The sequence below is a fragment of the Nyctereutes procyonoides genome, unplaced genomic scaffold, assembly GCF_905146905.1.
Source record: "Nyctereutes procyonoides isolate TBG_1078 unplaced genomic scaffold, NYPRO_anot_genome, whole genome shotgun sequence".
Lineage (NCBI taxonomy): Eukaryota > Metazoa > Chordata > Mammalia > Carnivora > Canidae > Nyctereutes > Nyctereutes procyonoides.
In genome coordinates, this window is record NW_026575030.1 from 19,743,702 (window position 1) to 19,763,879 (window position 20,178).

General features: G+C 39.6%; 2 protein-coding genes across 6 annotated transcripts in view; one reads left to right on the top strand and one right to left on the bottom strand.

Annotated features, from left to right (window-relative positions):
- NCBP2 (nuclear cap binding protein subunit 2) overlaps positions 1-9,373 on the top strand; it is a 29,024-nt gene extending 19,651 nt beyond the window's left edge. For both annotated transcript variants that reach the window (XM_055316349.1, XM_055316348.1), the window contains exon 5: positions 7,734-9,373. Coding sequence is in view for 1 of the 2 variants with exons in the window: in XM_055316348.1 (XP_055172323.1) it covers positions 7,734-7,737 (4 nt within the window). In the remaining variant the exon portion in view is untranslated. The remainder of the gene's footprint in view (positions 1-7,733) is intronic.
- The window catches only part of SENP5 (SUMO specific peptidase 5), a 50,937-nt gene that overhangs the window by 8,637 nt on the left and 22,122 nt on the right, over positions 1-20,178 (bottom strand). For 2 of the 4 annotated variants that reach the window (XM_055316343.1, XM_055316344.1), the window contains 5 exons: positions 13,837-15,377; positions 5,365-5,470; positions 5,087-5,225; positions 4,812-4,859; positions 1,903-1,980 (listed from right to left, as the gene is read on the bottom strand). In XM_055316343.1, coding sequence (XP_055172318.1) covers positions 1,903-1,980; positions 4,812-4,859; positions 5,087-5,225; positions 5,365-5,470; positions 13,837-15,346 — 1,881 coding nt within the window. In that variant the 5' untranslated portion in view covers positions 15,347-15,377. Of the gene's footprint in view, positions 1-1,902; positions 4,053-4,811; positions 4,860-5,086; positions 5,226-5,364; positions 5,471-13,836; positions 15,378-20,178 lie in introns of those variants that run through there. The other 2 variants (XM_055316346.1, XM_055316345.1) reach the window with 2 other exon arrangements.

The following is a 20,178-nucleotide window of genomic DNA, read 5'->3' on the forward strand; positions in this document are numbered from 1 at the left end:
ACAGACATAATATTTATTAAGTTCACCATCCTACATGGGTACAGTTCATGGCACCCGAAGACAATTATAACAGGAACAAAGATCACTGATCACAGATCACACTATAAGGAATAAAAAAGTTTGAAATACTGCAATTACCAAAATGTGACAGAAAGACACATGTGAGTGAATGCTGTTGGAAACACAGCGCCAACATACTTGATACGGGGTTGCCACAAACCAATTTGTAAAAAATGTAGTATCTATGAAGTGCAATAAAAGAAGGTATGCCTGTATGTGGCTTGTACCACTGGACAGGCTGTGCTGGTGTTTATACAAGAAAAATTACGGATAACTATTAAGGGATTGGTCAAATTAAAAATAGGTACCCATATAGTGTGGGATCCTACTTAACCAAAGAAGAGTGATGTAGATGAGGAAAGAAAGATGATCATATACTGTACATGAAAGTCCTTTCACATTTCCTTCTCCATCCCCATAATCAATCTGTCACCCAAGTTAATTTCCTAGATCATATTCATACTTATGTACATATCCCATCTGTCCTACCATTCTAAAGTACCATCAACGGTACAACGGCCTCCTATATATCCACATCAGCTCTGCTCCCATATCCATCATCTTCACAGTGCTGCTACATCAAAGACTACAAACTGGATGATGAAACCCTTCAATGGATTACTATACATTTAGTGTAAAATTCAAAATCCAAACCTCTGGATCAGGTCTACTTCATGCCACGCTCTTCTTTGCTCTCTGGCTTCCAGCTACACTAGCTGCCTCACATGCTTCTATCATCATAATGATTATCACTGTGTGTTTACCATGCACTTAAGGGTTTATAAGAATTATTTCATTTAATCCTCTCAATAAGGTAAGTAGTCATGATACTACCATTTGACAGATGAGGAACTGAAGCTTAGAAGAATTCATCAGCAATCTGCCCAAGGTCCTACTACTAGTTAAGTGGCTGGACTAGTTAAGTGGATAGACTAGGATCTGAATCCAGCTCTGAGTCCTGAATTCATTCTGACTATTCCCCTAGATTTGCACTGTTCAACGACATTTCATTTATTTGGACATTACTGATGATGCTTTGCACATATTACTTAAATAGCAATGTTCAATCAGGTGTTTCTATGTAGCAAAAAATTATTCAGCTACTCAAGACAAGACTTACTCTTAATTTCTATAACCCACCCAGTATAAAAAAGTGAAATGCTACAGTATTTCTAGAATTATGACTGTGGAATTTGAACTCACTGGCAATTTTGTTAAAATATCAGAAATAGAATGTAAACAGGCTTTTAAAATAATATTTCTGGCATCAGTCAATGACTAGAGAGAGAAATTAAGGTCGGAGACTTAGGAATTATTGACTTAGCATTTTGTTTTATAAATAGCATTCTAAAGCCCAAATCATCTGTCCAAGCTGTACAGCAAGCTAACAGCAATGCTGGAACCATAAACTTCCAGCCTAGTGTTTTCAGTTAGAGAATATTTCAATCAACTGGATAGACTGAGAATTGTACTACTATCCTATGTTTCAAACAGTAAGATGTAAAAAAACAGGTAATATTAAAGACTTTTTTTTAAGAGTCTTTCTAATTAATACGCTATTGACATTAAAGTTATCCTTCTATTTGCATTTGACTTATTTGCATTTAAAATTTAGAATAAAAAGGGATCCCTGGGTGGTGCAGCGGTTTGGCGCCTGCCTTTGGCCCACGGCGCGATCCTGGAGACCCAGGATCGAATCCCACATCGGGCTCCCGGTGCATGGAGCCTGCTTCTCCCTCTGCCTGTGTCTCTGCCTCTCTCTCTCTCTCTGTGTGACTATCATAAATAAATAAAAATTTAAAACAAAAAAAAAATTTAGAATAAAAAGAAATAAAGGAATACCTTTTTAGTCCATCTTTTTACTCCATTATATCCTTTGGTTACCAGCTGTCTGTGAAAAAAGCTGTTGAAGAAGTGAACCTAGAAGAGACATTAAATACAAGCACCCAGATTATATTAAGCTATCCCCAGATTTAACTTCAAAAAGAAAATGGAAATTTAAAATCCCTTGTATGTAAGGCAGACCAAAAGGTGAGGAAAAATTTCTTCTATAGAAAATGCATTACATGATTCACAAGATTCTGTTCCAAATTTTCTTAGAATAGCACTGTGGTCTATAGCCAGAACTGGAATGGGACAGTAAGGAAATAGATCACCTGAATTCAATCAAGTAGAGAAGCAACCTGACAAATCTCTCCAAATTAGGTGATAAAACTGAAAAAGGCTGAGAAAGAATGAGGTAACAGTACCTTGAACTCAAGGGGTATGGATTACAAAACTAACCTCCTCTGAAGGATGTGGATTTGCAGACTCTTTTTATATAAAAACTGTAATAAGGCCTTAACATGATCACTTCTAGCACTGAAAGAATTACCCGGTCACATGGAACTTCATGTCCTGGCTTCGAATTTCTGGCTTATAAATTACGATCAGCTCATCTGAAATAGTAAACATCTTGGGTCTTAAAGTGTTCACTCAGTAACTCTGATCTTCTTGAGATGAAAAAACATTCCTAGTGCTGAGATTATCAGGGTTACCAGATCAGCAGTTTCAGCATCACTTGGAAACTTGCTAAAATGCAAATTTTCAGGCGCCACCCCAGACCTCCTAATGCAGAAACTAAGGGTGGAGCCCTGGAGCCTGGTTATGATAAACCTTCCAGAAGATCTGAATGCATATTTGTTTTTAGAGCTCTGCAGCTTTGGGGTGCCTGGGTGGCTCAGTAAGTTGACCTCTGCCTTCAGCTCAAATCATGATCCAAGAGTCCTGGAATCCAGCCCCAAGTTAAGGCTCTCTACTCAGTGGAGAATGCTTCTCCCTCTCCCCACTGTTCCCTCTCCCCACTGTTCATGCTCTCTCTCTCAAATGATATCTCTAATTAAAAAAAAAAAAAACTGCAGCTTAAGATATCAATAAAAAGAGCTTGTAGTAGCTATTTCTAGAGCAGTGATTCTCAAACTTTGTGTGCATCAGAATCCTGAGGGCTGGGCAGCCCCGGTGACTCAGCAGTTTAGCATCACCTTCAGCCCAGGCCTGATCCTGGGGTCCTGGGATCCAGTCCCACATCAGGCTCCCACGTCAGGCTCCCTGCATGGAGCCTGCTTCTCCCTCTCCCTGTGTCTCTGCCTCTCTCTCTCTCTCTCATGAATAAATAAAATCTTAAAAAAAGAGGGCTTGTTAAAACAGATTGCTAGCTTTTGATTCAGTATAGGTGGGCTAGAGTACAAAATTTTGCATCTCTAGTAAATTTCTAGGTAACATTGATGCTGCTGGTCTGGGGACTGCACTTTGAGAACCACTGCCTTAGTAAGTGTCCTTTTAATCCAGTTAAAGGTTCAGAATTAAATGTAGAAGTAATGAAGGTAAATTATACCCTTGAAATTTTTTTTATACCCTTGAAATTAATACTTTTATGTTAAAAATCATGTGTGTTTAGGTTTAAACTTTCTGGTGATTAAGAGAATTTCACATAAGTGAGAAGTTATAAGACATTTTGTATATTCATAAAGTGTTAAAATCTCAGCTGCATTTTATTTACCTGTTTAAATGATTAGATTTATAAAAGTTTATAAAGTACTTGGAAAGGTTTTGTATGTTGAAATCAAAGGCTGCCCATCAGGCAATCTGGATACTCTGAAAAATTAACACATTAAATTAAAAAAATATTTTTAATAGTAAGTAAGCTCTTATGGGAACTGAGAGGCTAAGGGAGGGTTTGTTTGTATCCGAACACAGTATCAAAGATTAATCCACAAAAAAAGTGATATTTACTACATCTTTAAAGAGAATTAAGACTAATTTAAATTTAAAAGCCTGACACAGGGCAGCCCGGTGGCCCAGCGGTTTAGCGCCGCCTTCAGCCCAGGGTGTGATCCTGGAGACCCGGGATCAAGTCCCACGTCGGGCTCCCTGCATGGAGCCTGCTTCTCCCTCTGCCTGTGTCTCTGCCCCTCTCTCTCCCTCTGTGTCTCTCATGAATAAATAGATGGAATCTTTAAAAAAAAATAAAATAAAAAAATAAAAATAAATAAAAGCCTGACACAAGTAATACATCCCTTTTGTGCATCTCCCCACTATTAAAAAAGAGAAAACAAACTCAAAATGGAATCTTAGTGGACTTACGCTTAGCCCATGTCACCAAACCCAAAATACCTAACCAAATTACAACTTCAGCCTCTCCCAGAAACGTAGTCTTAATAGAATTACCTGATCAGACTGGGGTCTGATCTGCCCATTAGACCCCCCGTCTTCCCCTAAAGGAAGGTAACTTTGCTGCAATCTACTCTTTGCTAGTAACTTCTTGTCCTGCTCCCTTCTTCCGTACAAGTCTTGCACTTCATACAGCTCTTCAAAGCTCCATTTTACTTGTGAGATGCTGTCCAATTCATGAATCATTTTAATAAAGCCAGTAGGGTTTTTAAATATACTCAATTGACTTTTGTTTCATAAGACCATTTATTTAAAAAAATGGGGTGCCTGGCTAGCTCAGTCAGTGGAGCATGCAACTCTTGATCTTGGGGTTGTGAGTTTGAGCCCCATGCTAGGTACAGAAATTACTTAATGCTGGCATCTGATGTTTTTATGCAGAAATATTTTGTAGAACTTCTGCCCAGCCCTAGCATCTGAACAAGACAAAATCGAACCCTTTTAAAAATCTAAGGAATACCAAATAATTACATAAAGTTTTAAAAAAAAAAACACTTCAATACACAAGGATTCCCTCTCCTGAAGAAGAGTAACTTTTCACTTACTTTGTCTGGGACTGCATCCATTATCAGCTCACCATACATATTAATGACCTATAAAAAGTCAATATAAAACCAGCTTACTACAATTCTGAACATCCCACACAGAGTGAACATTAACATTTGGATACTGGGGTTGGTGAATGAGTCACTTTACTAAAGGGTAAAGAATCCTAGATTCCAAAAGATAACTGTGAGGCCAACCCAAAGGTTAATTATATTTTATTGTCCAACTTCCTCCACAACTTTTCCACACCGAGAACCTACAACAATATACTAACCTGGTCATTCAACCAATTCTGACCATCCAGAGTTGCCAGATCATCCATATCCAGCATGTGCTTGTTGTAGAAGATGCGGAAGTTGCATTTTTGATGTCTGGCCCGATAGTTTGTTATTTCTCTATTGATAAATGGTTTTCTGAAAAAGATTTTAAAAGAAAAGAAACATGAGTTCCACTTCATTTATTGCTAAGTATCTTCTTTTTTTAATTAAGAATAAAGTCATATATGCCAACAATTTTATTTTCAAGGGCTTAACTTAAACGTCATTGACAAACCTATTAGAAAAGTCTTCGTTAAAGACATCTTTTAGTCTTCCAAGGACATCTTTTTCACTGAGTGGGACCAAACTGCCATACTTCTTCATAACCTCATCTAGGAATCCTTAAACAAAGGAAGAAAATTTACAATGGAAAAACCATTTTCAGAAAAAGTCATTCTCCCAATACTTAACCTATATATTATGCTACAAAGAAATCTTTTATTTTTTTTATTTGTTTAAAATAGTTTTATTTATTTATTCATGAGAGACACAGAGAAAGAGAGAGGCAGACACAGGCAGAAGAAGCAGGCTCGGGATCCCTGAGTGGCGCAGCGGTTGGGCGCCTGCCTTTGGCTCAGGGCGCGATCCTGGAGACCCGGGATCGAATCCCACGTCAGGCTCCCGGTGCATGGAGCCTGCTTCTCCCTCTGCCTGTGTCTCTGCCTCTCTTTCTCTCTCTCTCTCTATGTATGACTATCATAAATAAAAAAGAAAAAAAAAAAAAAAGCAGCAGGCTCCATGCAGGAAGCCCGATGCGGGACTCGATCCCGGGTCTCCAGGATCACACCCTGGGCTGCAGGCGGCGGCGAACAGCTGCGCCACCGGGGCTGTCCCAAAGAAATCTTTTAAAAGTTACGTCTTATAGAGGATAAAATAAATCAGGCCCTCACCATTCCAATCTAAAGAGAAATTCCCTAAGGTATCATTTTACATTGGCTTTTTTTAAGACTTTATTTATTCATGAGACTGAGAGAGAGAAAGAGGCAGAGACACAGGCAGAGGGAGAAGCAGGCTCCATGCAGGGAGCCCAACGTGGGACTCGATCCAGGGACTCCAGGACCACGCCCTGGGCCACCAAAGGCAGGCACCAAACCGCTGAGCCACCCAGGGGTCCCTTCACATTGGCTTTTTAAGCTACTGATGCACTGTTAGAGAAGGAATGGCTAGCTCAAATGAAAGACTGACATCTTTCAATAGCTTAACCTTGAATGAAAAAAATCTTACCTCCTGAAGAGTGCAATCTAAAGAGTTTAATCACTTGATTAAATGTGTATCACATTTGGTAAGTGAAGGAGTTATCTTTTTAAAAATAATTGTTGAGATTGCTGTCACTGTATTATTTGTTAAATGTGTGTAAATTTCACATTTCATAGCAAGGGATAAATTCTAAGGTATTTTTAGTATCATATTATTTGGTGGATTATAGTTCTGATACTTAATAACCCCATCAGGTGAACTGAGTAACATCTGGTTAGACACATTTTAAGAGGGGAAACAAAGGGTGACCTCTTGGCCAGAACATAGGATAGTCTTCAGGTGGCTTCCAAGAGGATCCACTGAAGAAACATACCTAAAAAGGTCCTACGAAATAAAACCAATACAAAAGAAAGGGAGGAAAGGCTGAGAGGCTCACAATGCTGACTTAGGGTACCGATGCTGAATGGGGAGAGCAACAACTTAGTTAACCATCAGTCTGACAAGTCTCCAGAATTCAGATGGGAAGAATGAACAGTTAGCCACTTATTTTACCCGGCTCCCTTTCTAACTTCGAGAATGGCCTCTGGTACACATCGATACAAAATGAACAGAAAAGAGAACAAAGTGATTGTCCCGGGAACGGAGTGGTGTATTCTGCTGTTATTTTGAGGGAGGGGCAGACAAAGGGTGTGAAAAACCTATCTTCCTTCTGTTAGTCTCCACCAGAGGGCTCCCAATTTGAAAGACTTAAGAGCAAAGGTCAAGGGCAGCCCCAGTGGCACAGGGGTTTAGCGCCACCTGCAGCCCATGGTGTGATCCTAGAGACCCAGGATCGAGTCCCACGTCAGGCTCCCTGCATGGAGCCTGCTTCTCCCTCTGCCTGTGTCTCTGCCTCTCTCTCTCTGCATCTCTATGAATAAATAAAATCTTAAAAAAAAAAAAAGAGCAAAGGTCAGGATATAGTATATATATCCTATCTATATATAGAAAGGGACCCTTGTAGCTTGATAAGAGTAGGAATAAAAGATTTAGGGCTTGTAAACTAGAAACAGAGCATGTATTTGCCTATGAGTGTTTATAAGATCCTGTAGTTACCTAAGAACACCCATATGTCTACTGGGGAGAACTGAACAAAGATATGGAATCCCAACATCTGAGATACTGCGTTTGAGGAAATTTCATAGAAAATACTGCCACTAATAACAAAAGATTAAACTGTAGGCCCAGCAACCTTAACTGAGATTCCTCAAATAAGAAAGCAGTCTCTATCAAAGGGATACGGACCCCAATTCTAAACCAGTAAAATGGGAAAGAGGTGTTAACAACAATATTTTTATCTATGAATATTAGTGTTTGGAGATATTATTGTTTTCTTCCTCTTATCTGCATTTTTGTTTTCACCTTCAGATGACAAACATGGACTTCTAATGCAATAGAAAGGCCCTACCTGGATCTTCAAGAACCCTTCACAGAGATACATCTTCACTGGGACCAGAAGTTAAATGGCAGTCAAATAGTACGATCATAAACCAAGCATTAATACGTCTCATTTCCCCCTTATATCTACCCTGTGTTAGATAGCATCCCTACTTTCCAAATGGAGATAGGAAGCTTAGGGAGGTTAAGGAACTTTCCCAAGGACCCTTAACTAGAATATGGCAGAGTGAAGATTCTGATTGTGGTTATGTGTTTTTTTTTTTTTTTTTTTTTAAGATTTATTTATTCATGATAGAGAGAGAGGCAGAGACACAGGCAGAGAGGGAGAAGCAGGCTCCACGCCGGGAGCCCGACACGGGACTCGATCCTGGGACTCCAGGACCGTGCCCTGGGCCAAAGGCAGGCGCCAAACCACTGAGCCACCCAGGGATCCCCTGGTTATATGGTTTTAACCACGGAAAGTGAACCATTAACTATTATACTGTACTACATCCAAAGCAGGAAAGACGTATTAGCTTTTCTCTATAAAAGCAGCTTGTTCTTTATCTTTCCCTTTAACACCTATTGGCCAAGAAGTACCCAGAAAACTTCTTAAAATGAGAATTAAATCCATTTTCTTTACCCACTTGCATTCACCAAATAAACCAAAAAGGAAAAATGCATCTGGAATACATAATTTCTCTTACTCTCAAAGTGCTAAAACTTCAATGTGACCAAGAACCAAAGGACAAAATGTTAGGGGGGAAAAAAAACTAGAATTCAAATTAGAGTCCATCCTGCAAGTACAAAAGGTAATGATATGGCTCTTTTCTTCACTGGCTGATTGAAGCTTGGCCTTGGCCACCATCATGAATGATACAGTAACTACTGGGACCAGAAAGTTCATAACCAATGGACTACTTCAGCTGAAACAAAATGGTCACTGTTCTTCTTCACCCCAGAAAGGCAAGAGTACCTTAGACAGAAATTTGGTAAACACTAGCCAAAATGTACAAGACCACAACAGATGTCATTTTGCATTTGAATTCACAACCCATTTTGCTGGTGGCAAGACAACTTTTTTGGTATGATTTATGATGCCTTAGATTATGCAAAGAAAAAGTGAACCCAAACAGACTTACAAGAAATGACCTATAGGAGAAGGAAAAAAACCACTCAAGCAGACAGCAAAAGGAACACAAGAACAGAATGAAGAAAGTCAGGGGGACTGCAAAAGCAAATGCTGGTGCTGGCAAAACGGAGTAAAGATTCTGCAGTGACTTTATCTGTGCTGACTGTGCAGATTTTTCATGAGGATTAATAAACTAAGAACTTAAAAACACAAAAAACCCCCACAAAAGGTAATAATATGAAAAAACCTAAAGTGTCATTTCAGAAGTTAAATTGTTCATGTTTGGGAACCCTGGATGGCTCAGTCGTAGACAGTCTGCCTTCGGCCCAGGGCATGATTCTGGAGTCCCGGGATCGAGTCCTGCATCAGGTTCCCTGCATGGAGCCTGCTTCTCCCTCTGCCTGTGTCTCTGCCCCTCTCTCTCTCTCTCTCTCTCTCTGTCTCTCGTGAATAAAATCTTTAAAAAATAAAAATAAAAAAGTAAATTGTTCATGTTAAACCAACTGTATCAAACAGTTTTTTCTTGAGGCAAATGCCAGATCACATCCCACCATGAATGTGGAATGGGATTCACTGTGTTGTGCATACAAGAAATGTCCTATCAAAAACAAGGAAGGTGTGGGGTGCCTGGCTGGCTCAGTTGGTAGAGCTTGCAACTCTTCATCTTGGGGTTATAGGTTCAAGCCCCACATTGGGTGTAGTGAGAGATTACTTAAAAACAAAATCTTAAAGTAAAATAAAAAAGGCATGAAATATCTAAGACTAAACTTAAGGAACATGCAAACCTAAATGAAAAGCACAAAATTCTAGTAAAGGACATTGGTCAATAAATGCAGTAATTCTTTGTTTTCAGACCAGAAAACTCAGTATTGTAATGACTGCAATTTTCCCTAAATTAGCCTATAAATGTAATGCAATACCAATCAAAAGCCATTATTTTTATTTAATTGAAAAAACAAATCTTGGGGGGACCTGGGTGGCTCAGTAGGTTAAAAGCATCTGCCTTCGGCTCAGGTCATGATCCCAGAATCCTGGGATCAAGTCTCACAAGGAGCTCCCTGCTTGGGGGGGGGGGGGGGGGGGAGTCTGCTTCCCCTTCTCTTTCTGCCCCTCCTCCCTGCTTATGCTCCCTTCCTCTCTCTTGCTCTCAAAATAAGTAAATCATTTTTAAAAATGTGAAAGGACTAAAAAAAATGAAAAAAAAATCTTGGGACCAAAATGTGAGAAATTCCTAGAAATTTTTGAAAAGGATTAATGAGAAGAGATGAATAAGGGAGGGCAAGAGAGAAGGAGAACCTAGTCCCATCAAATTATAAACCTAACTACTGTAATTAAGGCAGACTAGTGGTAGCACAGAAATAGAAAAACCAAGTCAGAAAGAGACCCAACAGGTAACAATTCATAACAAGGAAAAGATGAATTATTCAACTATTAACTAAATCTCTTATTTACAATTGGAATTCATTTTGATGTGAAGAATGTGGTAGGGATCCATCTTTACCTTATTCCAAATGGCAAAATATAAAAATTACACATTAATAGTCTAGAAGAAAACAGGATTGAACATTTTTATAAACTTAAAATAGGAGCAAGCTTTCATTTTAAAATTAAATTTTAAATTTTATGACTTGTTATATGTCCAAGATTTTAAAGTTTACGGAGTCAAACTGGTATACTGCTTCTGAGTTTCCTATCTATACTTTAACATATATTATCAATGTGAGATTATAAAATGGTCTTATATTTATTTTTAATAGCTTTATTGAGTTGTGATTTACATCCACAAAATCACTCCTAAAGTGCACAGTTGTGTCCCCCCCCCTTTTTTTGTTTGTATATTCAGAGCTGTGAAACTGTTCCTACCACCTAATTAAAGAACATTTGCATTACTCCACAAAGAAAATGTGTACCTGTTAGTCACTCCTCATTGCTCCCTCTCTCCAGCCCCTAGCAACTATTAACCTACTTTCTCTATCTCTATTTGCCTGGACATTTCATATCAATAGAATCATATAATATGTAGCCTTTTGTGCCTGATTTTTTTCCACTTAGCATTTTTTTCCCAAGGTTCATCCACACTGAAACATATAGCAGTACTTCATTTCTTTTTATGTCAGAATATTCCATGTAAAAATGCCGAATTTTACTTATTAGTTGATGGACATTAAGGTTGTTTCTACTTTTTGGCCTTGATGAACAATGATGCTATGAACATCTGTGCACAAGTGTGCCTGTATTTGTTTCTAACTAAATTTTTAATACATCAGGAATATATTGACATAGGAATCTATTTCTTTTCCTTCCAAAACCAATTCTATGCAAGATTTCATACAATTATAGAAACAATAAGTAAATTGTAGTAAGTATAACTGGCTCATGAGAAATGTATCCATCTACTGCAGTGAGCCTAACTTGCAGTTGTATTAGAGGAGAGCCAGCATTCAGCATACCGTGGACTTACTATTAGCCAACGCTATAGAAGTCCGTTAAAGGAGCATCTACTATACTGCTGGTCCCATATTGATTTCCATTCTAATTGCTCTATTAATCCTGATTACTCAGGTCCTTTTATTTGTTGAATTAGTCCTTTTCATTGTGCTGCGTTTCCTCAGATGTTTGGTGACAGACTGTGAACTTATCTCTACTTGGATAATTTGCTGATGTGGGGATGGCTGTGATGGGCAGTGGCTTATTGCTCTGCCTTTAACTCTTTAAAGCAGGCATGGAAATGCTAATAAGCAAACCCCCAAAATGGTGCTTCTGGTTCTTCTTTTTCTCCTTTAACCTAATAAAATAATGAATTACTTTACAGATCATCATGTGTGCATTCTGTAAAAATTCCTATTTCCTCATGTCATCCTATAGTTTCACGGATGCCACAGTCAATGTATCAATTGTCCTTGGAAGTGCTACATCTCTATAAGTTAACTGTTAATTGGTGTCTGTGCATAAATGCTCACTTTTCCAGGTTCATATATAACATCATGGTTCTGCTAACTTTATACTAGGGAAATTTGTCTTTCCCTATTCTAGTACAGTATAAACATCAGAAAGTTTTGTTTTTAAAAGATTTACTAGGACTCTTTTGTGAAGAAAAACTTTTTATACACACTTAATGGTTAGGAAAACAAAATGTTCAGAAATATTTAAACTACCAAGAATCAATTCTCCTAACTCTCCAGAAAAAGCCCTTTATAACAATTTGATAGGGCTGCCTGGGTGGCTCAGTCAGTTGGGCACCTGACTCTTGGTTTCCACTTAGGTTGTGGGATCGAGCCCCATGTTAGGCTCCATGCTCAATGGGGGAGAGTCTGGTTCCCCTCTCCCTCTGCCCTTCTGCAGCTCTAAAATAAACAAATCTTTTTAAATATTTAAAAAAGGGGATCCCTGGGTGGCACAGCGGTTTGGCACCTGCCTTTGGCCCAGGGCGCGATCCTGGAGACCCGGGATCGAATCCCACATCGGGTTCCCGGTGCATGGAGCCTGCTTCTCCCTCTGCCTGTGTCTCTGCCTCTCTCTCTCTCTCTATCATAAATAAATAAAAAAAATTAAAAAAAATATAAACATTTAAAAAGAAAAAACTTGATATCTTTCCAGCTATGACCCATACAAATGCACATGCACACATATACTTATCCTACATGTATGCATCTATCTCTTAACAAAATGGCATCATTCTGTTTTGCAACTTGCTTTTTTTCCTTTATATAGACAGCTTTCAGTTTCAAAATATAGCCTGAAGTTTTTTCTTTAACAGCTTTGTAGTGTTCTATAGCCTGGATGTGCTGTAACTTATACTTCCAGAGAAACTTTTCTTTTTTGGTTGTCTCCAGTTTTTTACTACCAGGAGAATACTCTAAGCCATACTGTCTTCCAAAAATGTTTACATCAGCTTACTCATGGGGCATATTTTGACAAGAAAATGTTTTTAAAGTATGATGTAAAAGCTGGAAGCCATAAAGACAGATAAGTTTCACAATGAAGAACTGATTTCCTTTAAGCAAAATTCCTCCATACAAAGTCCAGGTATTTTACCTTTGGGAAAGTAAAAACTTAAAATTTTTATGATATTTATTATAATTAAACTTTAACATTTCAGAATGATGCCAAGATCCAGGAAGGTAGGAATCAGTGCTCACTGCTTAGGACTAGCATTACGATGCCTGGCATATTAAAAATTCCCATAATCAAATAAAATATAAATAACCCAAAAGAAAAACGGGCAAAGGAATTTTATATACAAACAAAAAATGAAAACAAAAACAAAAAATGGCCAATAACAGAGAAAAGGATGTTCAAATTTTAAACTTAAAAATGCAAATCAACAAAAACAAAACGCAAATCAAAACAACTCTTGGGGCACACCTGGGTGGCTCAGTCAGTTAAGCATCTGACTCTTGATTTTGGCTCAGGTCATGATCTCAGTGTTGTGGGATGGAGCCCCACATCAGGCCGGAGTCCATGCTCATAGAGATGTTTGCTTGAGGTACTCGCTCTCACTGTCTTTCTGCCTCTCCCCCGTCCCCCACCTAGCAAATACAGCTCTCGCAAATAAATAAAATCTTTAAAAAACAAACTCTCATGATCTAGAAGATTAATAAAGTTTAACAAGTGTAAACTGGTTCAACTTTTTGGAGGGTAAGGTCACAATTTTCTTTCTTTAAGTGTGTTCTTTCACCATCAATTCTCCTACTACAAATTTACATTAAAAAGTATGCGGAAATAATTTCATTGCACCATCATTTATAGAAGGAAACAAATGGAAGCAACACAAATGTCTATCAACCAGTACTTAAATTATGGAACATCTACATCATACAGCAATATAGAAGGCTTCAGAGAAAGTCTAACTGCTTTAAGGGATATCCATGTGTGGAAGGAAAAAACAGGACTCTTCTAGAAAAGATAATGGGCAGCAATTGTGGGCTGGAGGTTGGGGGAGAATAAAGGAAGAGTGCATACCAGAAAGGCAGATTGATAGCTGCTCATCATCCACTGGAGAGGCTTTCTGACTGTTCTTCCCACTTCCTGCTTGATTTTCTAGTTTGAGTCCACTGCATGTCAGAGGAGCCTCCAGTGGACTTTTACAGTAAGGGTGGTCCAGCAACTTAGAACTAAGAATGTTCTGCTTGAGAGATCCATCCTCATCCATCTGGCATGAGCTCTCATTCTGAACAGTCTTTTCAGACACAGGCCCATCTACACTACTCACAGATTGATCTGCCCCACACACTGACAGTTTTACTCTGTCATCACTGACAGTACTTGTCCGATTTTCCTGACCCAGAGTCATGACTTCTCTTTCGGTTTCCGAGATAAACACATTACTAGAATGATGTTCTGGTAAGGGGATGTCATGAATCAGCTCTGTACACTCCCACTTAGGAGAGGAACAGGGGGAGTGGTCCCAGGTATATGTGGCACTGCCATTCTGTTGGTCAGGGGAGGTTTCATCTAAACTAAGCTCCTTGCCCAAGAAAGGGCTTCCTTTAGTGTGGCCATCAGGCAAATGAGAGTTCTTTCCCTTCACCACAGCATTGCTGTCCATATCTGGAAAGTACGGTTGATGCTGACAAGAAGGGTCTTTAGGTTCTGGGGAAGGGAATGGGCTGCAATTGCCACCCTCACCGTTTTCCCTAAGGGTCTCTTGATGGTCCCCAGTGACCTGCACCCAGCTTCGCTGGGCTTTTTTTAGCTTGCAAACTTTGCTTTTTGTTCTGAAGTGCTGGGATCTGAGAATCCTGTACCGAAATCTAATCATGGATAATTTCTCATACATCATAAAAGGAGATACTTTTATTCTTCTAGGTTGGTTAAGCTGAAACTTTTTTGGAATTAGGGGTCCCCCATTCCTGTGGTGTTCCAGACCTTGGTAGCAGCCATAACAAAAGCGCTTTCTCTTATGGTTGCTCAAGGTGACCACAATTGTGCCACTCTCACCTGGACTTTGGCTCTCCCCATTGAACTTCATAGGAAAGTCAGAAGCTTGTGGCTCCGTCCTAGGTCGGTGACCATTGGCCTGACCTAAAACATTATTTGCTGGTAAGTCAGCAACAGCCTTCAAGATACTTTTCTCTCCACAGTATTCATGGTCAGAGTTCTTTGCTGATGGCAGCAGCCTCTCTGCTTGGAGTCTCAGGAGGGTCCTTGAGGACGAAATGAAGTGTTTAGAGTTTTTCCTTTTCACTTTAGTGGACAAAGTACTAACATTTTGAGCAGCCACACTGGACTTTGTCTTAGCAAAAAAAGGTGCATCCTGGATCCACGTGTTCTGGATTTGAAGGGCCTTCTTTCTGCACTGAAAATGCCTCAACTGTCTGCTGCAAGTAATTGGCCTTCCCAATTTGGCTTTCAGAATGCACAAATGTTGGTGAAAGCAGAACTTCTTAAAACCTCCAAACCCTGTATTCCATTTCTCAGAAAAGGCTAAATGGATTCCTTTCCTCCATAGAATTTTCTTCTGCTTTTTCATTTTTCTGATGCATAATGAGATCCTGATGCAGCTGTGAAGAGAAAGAAAAGTTACACTTCTACCCTAAAAATAAAGTCATAAGGATATAATCATAGCAACAGAAGATGCAGAATTCAAAGAAAAAAAAGGGCATATGAAGTTCAATTTGGACTATCAGACATAATGAAATCCTTACCTGATCAAGGTTTTCCCCATAGTAAAAACTGGAAACATGAATACCCTCACATGACCCCATTTGGTATAGCTGCCTCTGACAGAAATAAATTTCAAGAATCATTTCCATCAACTTTTGATGGAGTAAATAAAGCAAGGTAGGGAAAGCAGAAGAGAATCTTTAATTATTGGCAGTACTTCTCATTAGCTAAATGACTTTAACTAAGTCACCCAACTTCTGTGTTCTCATTTATAAACTGAAGTATGGGTAAGGGAGGGGGAACCACAAAGCACTTAAGACTGATTCCATATCAAAACACTTTGTTCCATACATCAAATTTTAGAAAGGGCAGGTACTTTTTGCTGTGAATAGACATCCAGAAGCAGATATTCCATAAATGTATGCAGTATCAGTATTTCAAGAGAAGATCAGCCTCCTCTTTGTCAGTCAGTCAAAAACTTTGAGTGACTTGCAGGGTTGAGTGTCTATTGGGTGCTTTCACACGGTTAGGGTTCTGGCTCTCAAGTGAATAGAAGTAAAAAAGCACACCTGTGTGCGCGTGCATACACAAACCCTGGGAACACAGTTATTAGGAATGGTAGCTGAAAATGACAATCAAACCCAAACAGAATTTCCCCTACAATTTAATAGGATCTAGTATTACTGGGCAGCCCCGGTGGTCCCAGTGGTTTAGCGCCACCTTCAGCCCAGGGCCTGATCCTGGAGACCCGAGATTGAGTCTCACGTCGGGCTCCCTGCATGGAGTCTGCTCCTTCCTCTGCCGGTGGTGTCTCTGCCTCTCTCCCTCTGTGTTTCTCATAAATAAATAAATAAAATCTTAAAAAAAAAAAAAAAAAAAAGATCTAGTATTACTGAAGTCTCTTCAGCATAGAAAGAAAAAACTAGACTATGAATCAAAGAAACAGTACTCTACTTTCAGCTTGCTAATAAGTTATTAAGAAAAGTTGTACTACCTTTCTGTGCATCAGTTTTCTCGGGGGTGGAGGGGGGGGAGAACTGAGCAACATTTATCCCAGTTCCCTCTCCAAATTCCATTAAGATGACAGAAATGGGATTTTAAGAAAGGCAAAAACTCTCAAAGAATTAAAAAGGAGACAAGAACAATACAATTTTGAAAGAAAACCTATAACTGAATGATCACAGACTTAGCAGGCCAAGAGAGTGAAAACTCTAAAGCAGCAGGAGGAGAGGCCCAGAAGCAAGTCACAGGACCTCAGAAAAGCTCAGGAACTGAAAGCAACAATACCCATGAAGGGCAAGATTAGAAGGAGCTCAAGAAGGGAAGGACTGGTTGAAAGTCTGAATAAGAAGCAGTTAGGGCATCCCTGGGTGGCTCAGCAGTTTAGCCTTCGGCCCAGGGCATGATCCTGGAGTCCCGGGATCAAGTCCCATGTCAGGCTCCCTGCGTGAAGCCTGATTCTCCCTCTGCCTGTTTCTGAATAAATTCTGAGTCTCTGAATAAATAAATAAAATCTTAAAAAAAAAAAGAAGCAGCAGCAGCAGCAGTAGTTAGATCCCACCAAGCGCACTCTCTTTATCCTGACAGTTTTACTTTCTGGGGAGGACAAACCAGGATAGTCAGGCACATCATGTACTACGGGGGGCAGGGTTACAACAGGATATAGGACTTTATACAGTGAATTCCTTCCCCAGCCCCTTTCCCCATTTAGCTCCCAGAACAGAGGTTATAAGCCCCAAGGAGGAGATTAACCCTGAGGCACAGATACTGATATTTGGGGATGCTTCAACTAATAAACAGGCCTCAACAATTACAGTGTACCCCAAAGTTTAAGAAGCAGTGAGACTGCCAAAACCCTCCCCCAACTCCATACAGCAGGAATTTGCCCCTCTACTCCCCAAGTCTGTAAGTTTATTCTTCAAAAAGGGTAAAACTGAAGCTCTGCAGCCACAGGGATCCCAGGCATAATATCAACATAGAATAATACACTGAATATAAGAACCCCAACATTTTTCCACTCATATCTCAGAACCCTGGTAGTTTGCCTTGTGCATTCAAGTAGGAGATTAGAAGATTCTTCTCTGGAGAATCTGATTAGTCCACCAAACAATACATAAATACAGATATCCCCCCTGACTGGCCCACAATGGGCCACAGTGCACCACAAAGTTGTGCACCACAGGTCCCATCACATGCTCAGAATTTCCAAGCAACCTCTTAGTGGTTATTCTTTAAAATAATAGGATAACAAAGATTCACCAGACTTCTAAGGCTTGAAAAGTAGACCAGAACAAACAGATTGTAGAAGTTTTAGCGTTTTTTAGAGAAGTCATTTTGAAAAAACGAAGGGGAAAGGGGAAGGGGAGTTATTGGTTAATGGCTACCGAGTTTCAGTTTAAGAAGATGAGAAAGGTTCTGAAGATGGATTATGGCCATGGTTGCACAACAATGTAAATGTATTAATGCAACTGTACACAAAAATGATTAAAAATGGTAAAAGTTATGCTACGGATATTTTACCACATACACACACACAAAAAAAAAACAAGAGGAAAAAAAAAAAGAAACTAACACTATCTACAAAGAAAAATAAACATCGGGATCCCTGGATGGCTCAGCGGTTTAGCTCCTGCCTTCTGCCCAGGGCGTGATCCTGGTATCCCAGGATCGAGTCCTAAATCGGGCTCCCTGCATGGAGCCTGCTTCTCCTTCTGCCTGGGTCTCTGCCACTCTCTCTCTCTCTGTGTCTCTTGTGAATAAATAAATAAGATCTTGAAACAAAAACAAAACATCCACTGGGGGAGAGACAAAGAATAAGCTGATATATTTTTTAAGGCACAATCAAAAACAACAAAGTGACCTTGGAAATTTAAAACAGAATTGAGGGGGATCCCTGGGTGGTTCAGCAGTTTAGTGCCTGCCTTCAGCCCAGGGCATGATCTTGGAGCCCCGGGATCGGGCTCCCTGCATGGAGCCTGCTTCTCTCTCTGCCTCTCTCTGTGTGTCTCTCATGAATAAATAAATAAAATAGAACAGAAAAACTCAATAGAAAGTAAACGGCTGGGACACCTGGATGGCTCAGTCAGCTAAGTGTCCTTTTCAGCTCAGGTCTTTGGATCAAGTCCCGAGTCAGGTTTGTCCCTCCCTCTCCCTCTGCTCCTTTCTCTCTCTCTCTCTCTCTCTCTCTCACACACACACACAAATAAATAAATATATAGTTAGATAAATAATTTTTTTTCTTTTTTTTGGAAAAGGCAGAGGGGTATGCCCAGGTGACCATCAGTTGAGCGACCAACTTGATTTCATCTTAGGTCACAATCTCACAGTGGTGAGATAGAGCCCCACATCAAGCTCTATGCTCAGTGGGAAGTCTGCTTGATTCTTTCTTTCCTTCTCCCTCTGCCCCTGCCCACACCCCTGCTGCTTGTGCTCTAAATCAATCAATCAATCAATCTTACAAACAGAACCAAAAAAAAAAGCCTGATGGAAAAATGTGAAAAAGGCATAAGGAGACAATTCACAAAGATTTTTAAGTAGCCCTTAAACATAAGATGTTAACTTTACTCAAAAAAAAAAAAAAAAGGGATCCCTGGGTGGCGCAGCGGTTTGGCGCCTGCCTTTGGCCCAGGGCGCGATCCTGGAGACACAGGATCGAATCCCATGTCGGGCTCCCGGTGCATGGAGCCTGCTTCTCCCTCTGCCTGTATCTCTGCCTCTCTCTCTCTCTGTGTGTGACTATCATAAATAAATAAAAATTAAAAAAATAAAATAAGAAAATTTAAAAAATTTAAAAAAGGGCAGGAGTGGGGGTGGGGAGATGTACAAAACGGGTAGAGGAGGTCAAAAGGTACAAACTTCCAGTTATAAAGTAAGTCATGGAAATGTACAGCAGGGTAATACTTTGTAATGCTGTACTGTATATTTTAAAGTTGCTAAGAAAGTAAATCTTAAAAATCCTCATCACAAGAAAAAAAACTTTACTACCATGTATGGTGGTGGATATTAACTAGACTTATTACAGTGATGATTTTGCAATGTATATAAATAGCAAATCATGTTTTACAAGTGAAACGGACATAATGCTAGATGTTAGTTACACCTCAATAAAAACACCAGCAAAAATTATGACCACACATTCTTTTGTTGGGAGGAAAGAAACTTCCATACTTTGCTGGTAGGAATACAAACTAATAAAATCCTTTTGGAAGGGAATTTGGTATTACCTAACAAAACCAGATAAGTATTTGCCTTTTATTTTATTTTTAAAGATTTTTGTTTTATTTATTCATGAGAGACACAGAGAGAGAGAGAGGCAGAGACACAGGCAGAGGGAGAAGCAGACTCAATGCAGGGAGCCCGACGTGGGACTCGATCCAGGGTCTCCAGGCTGAAGCCGGCACTAAACGGCTGAGCCACCGGGCTGCCCAAGTATTTGCCTTTTAATCCAGCAACCCCACTTTTAGTAATTTATCAAGCTACACCTCCAATAATAGTGAAAAGACATAATACAAGGTTATTCACTGCAACACTGTAATTGCAAAATACTTTAAACCCACAAGAACAGAAGTTGAATAAAGTATGGTTCTTCCATACAATGAGTGAAGCTATAAAAGAGTAAAGATAGGGGCATCTGGCTGGCTCAGTTGGTAGACATGCAACTCTTGATCTTGGGGTTGTGAGTTCAAGCCTCACGCCGGG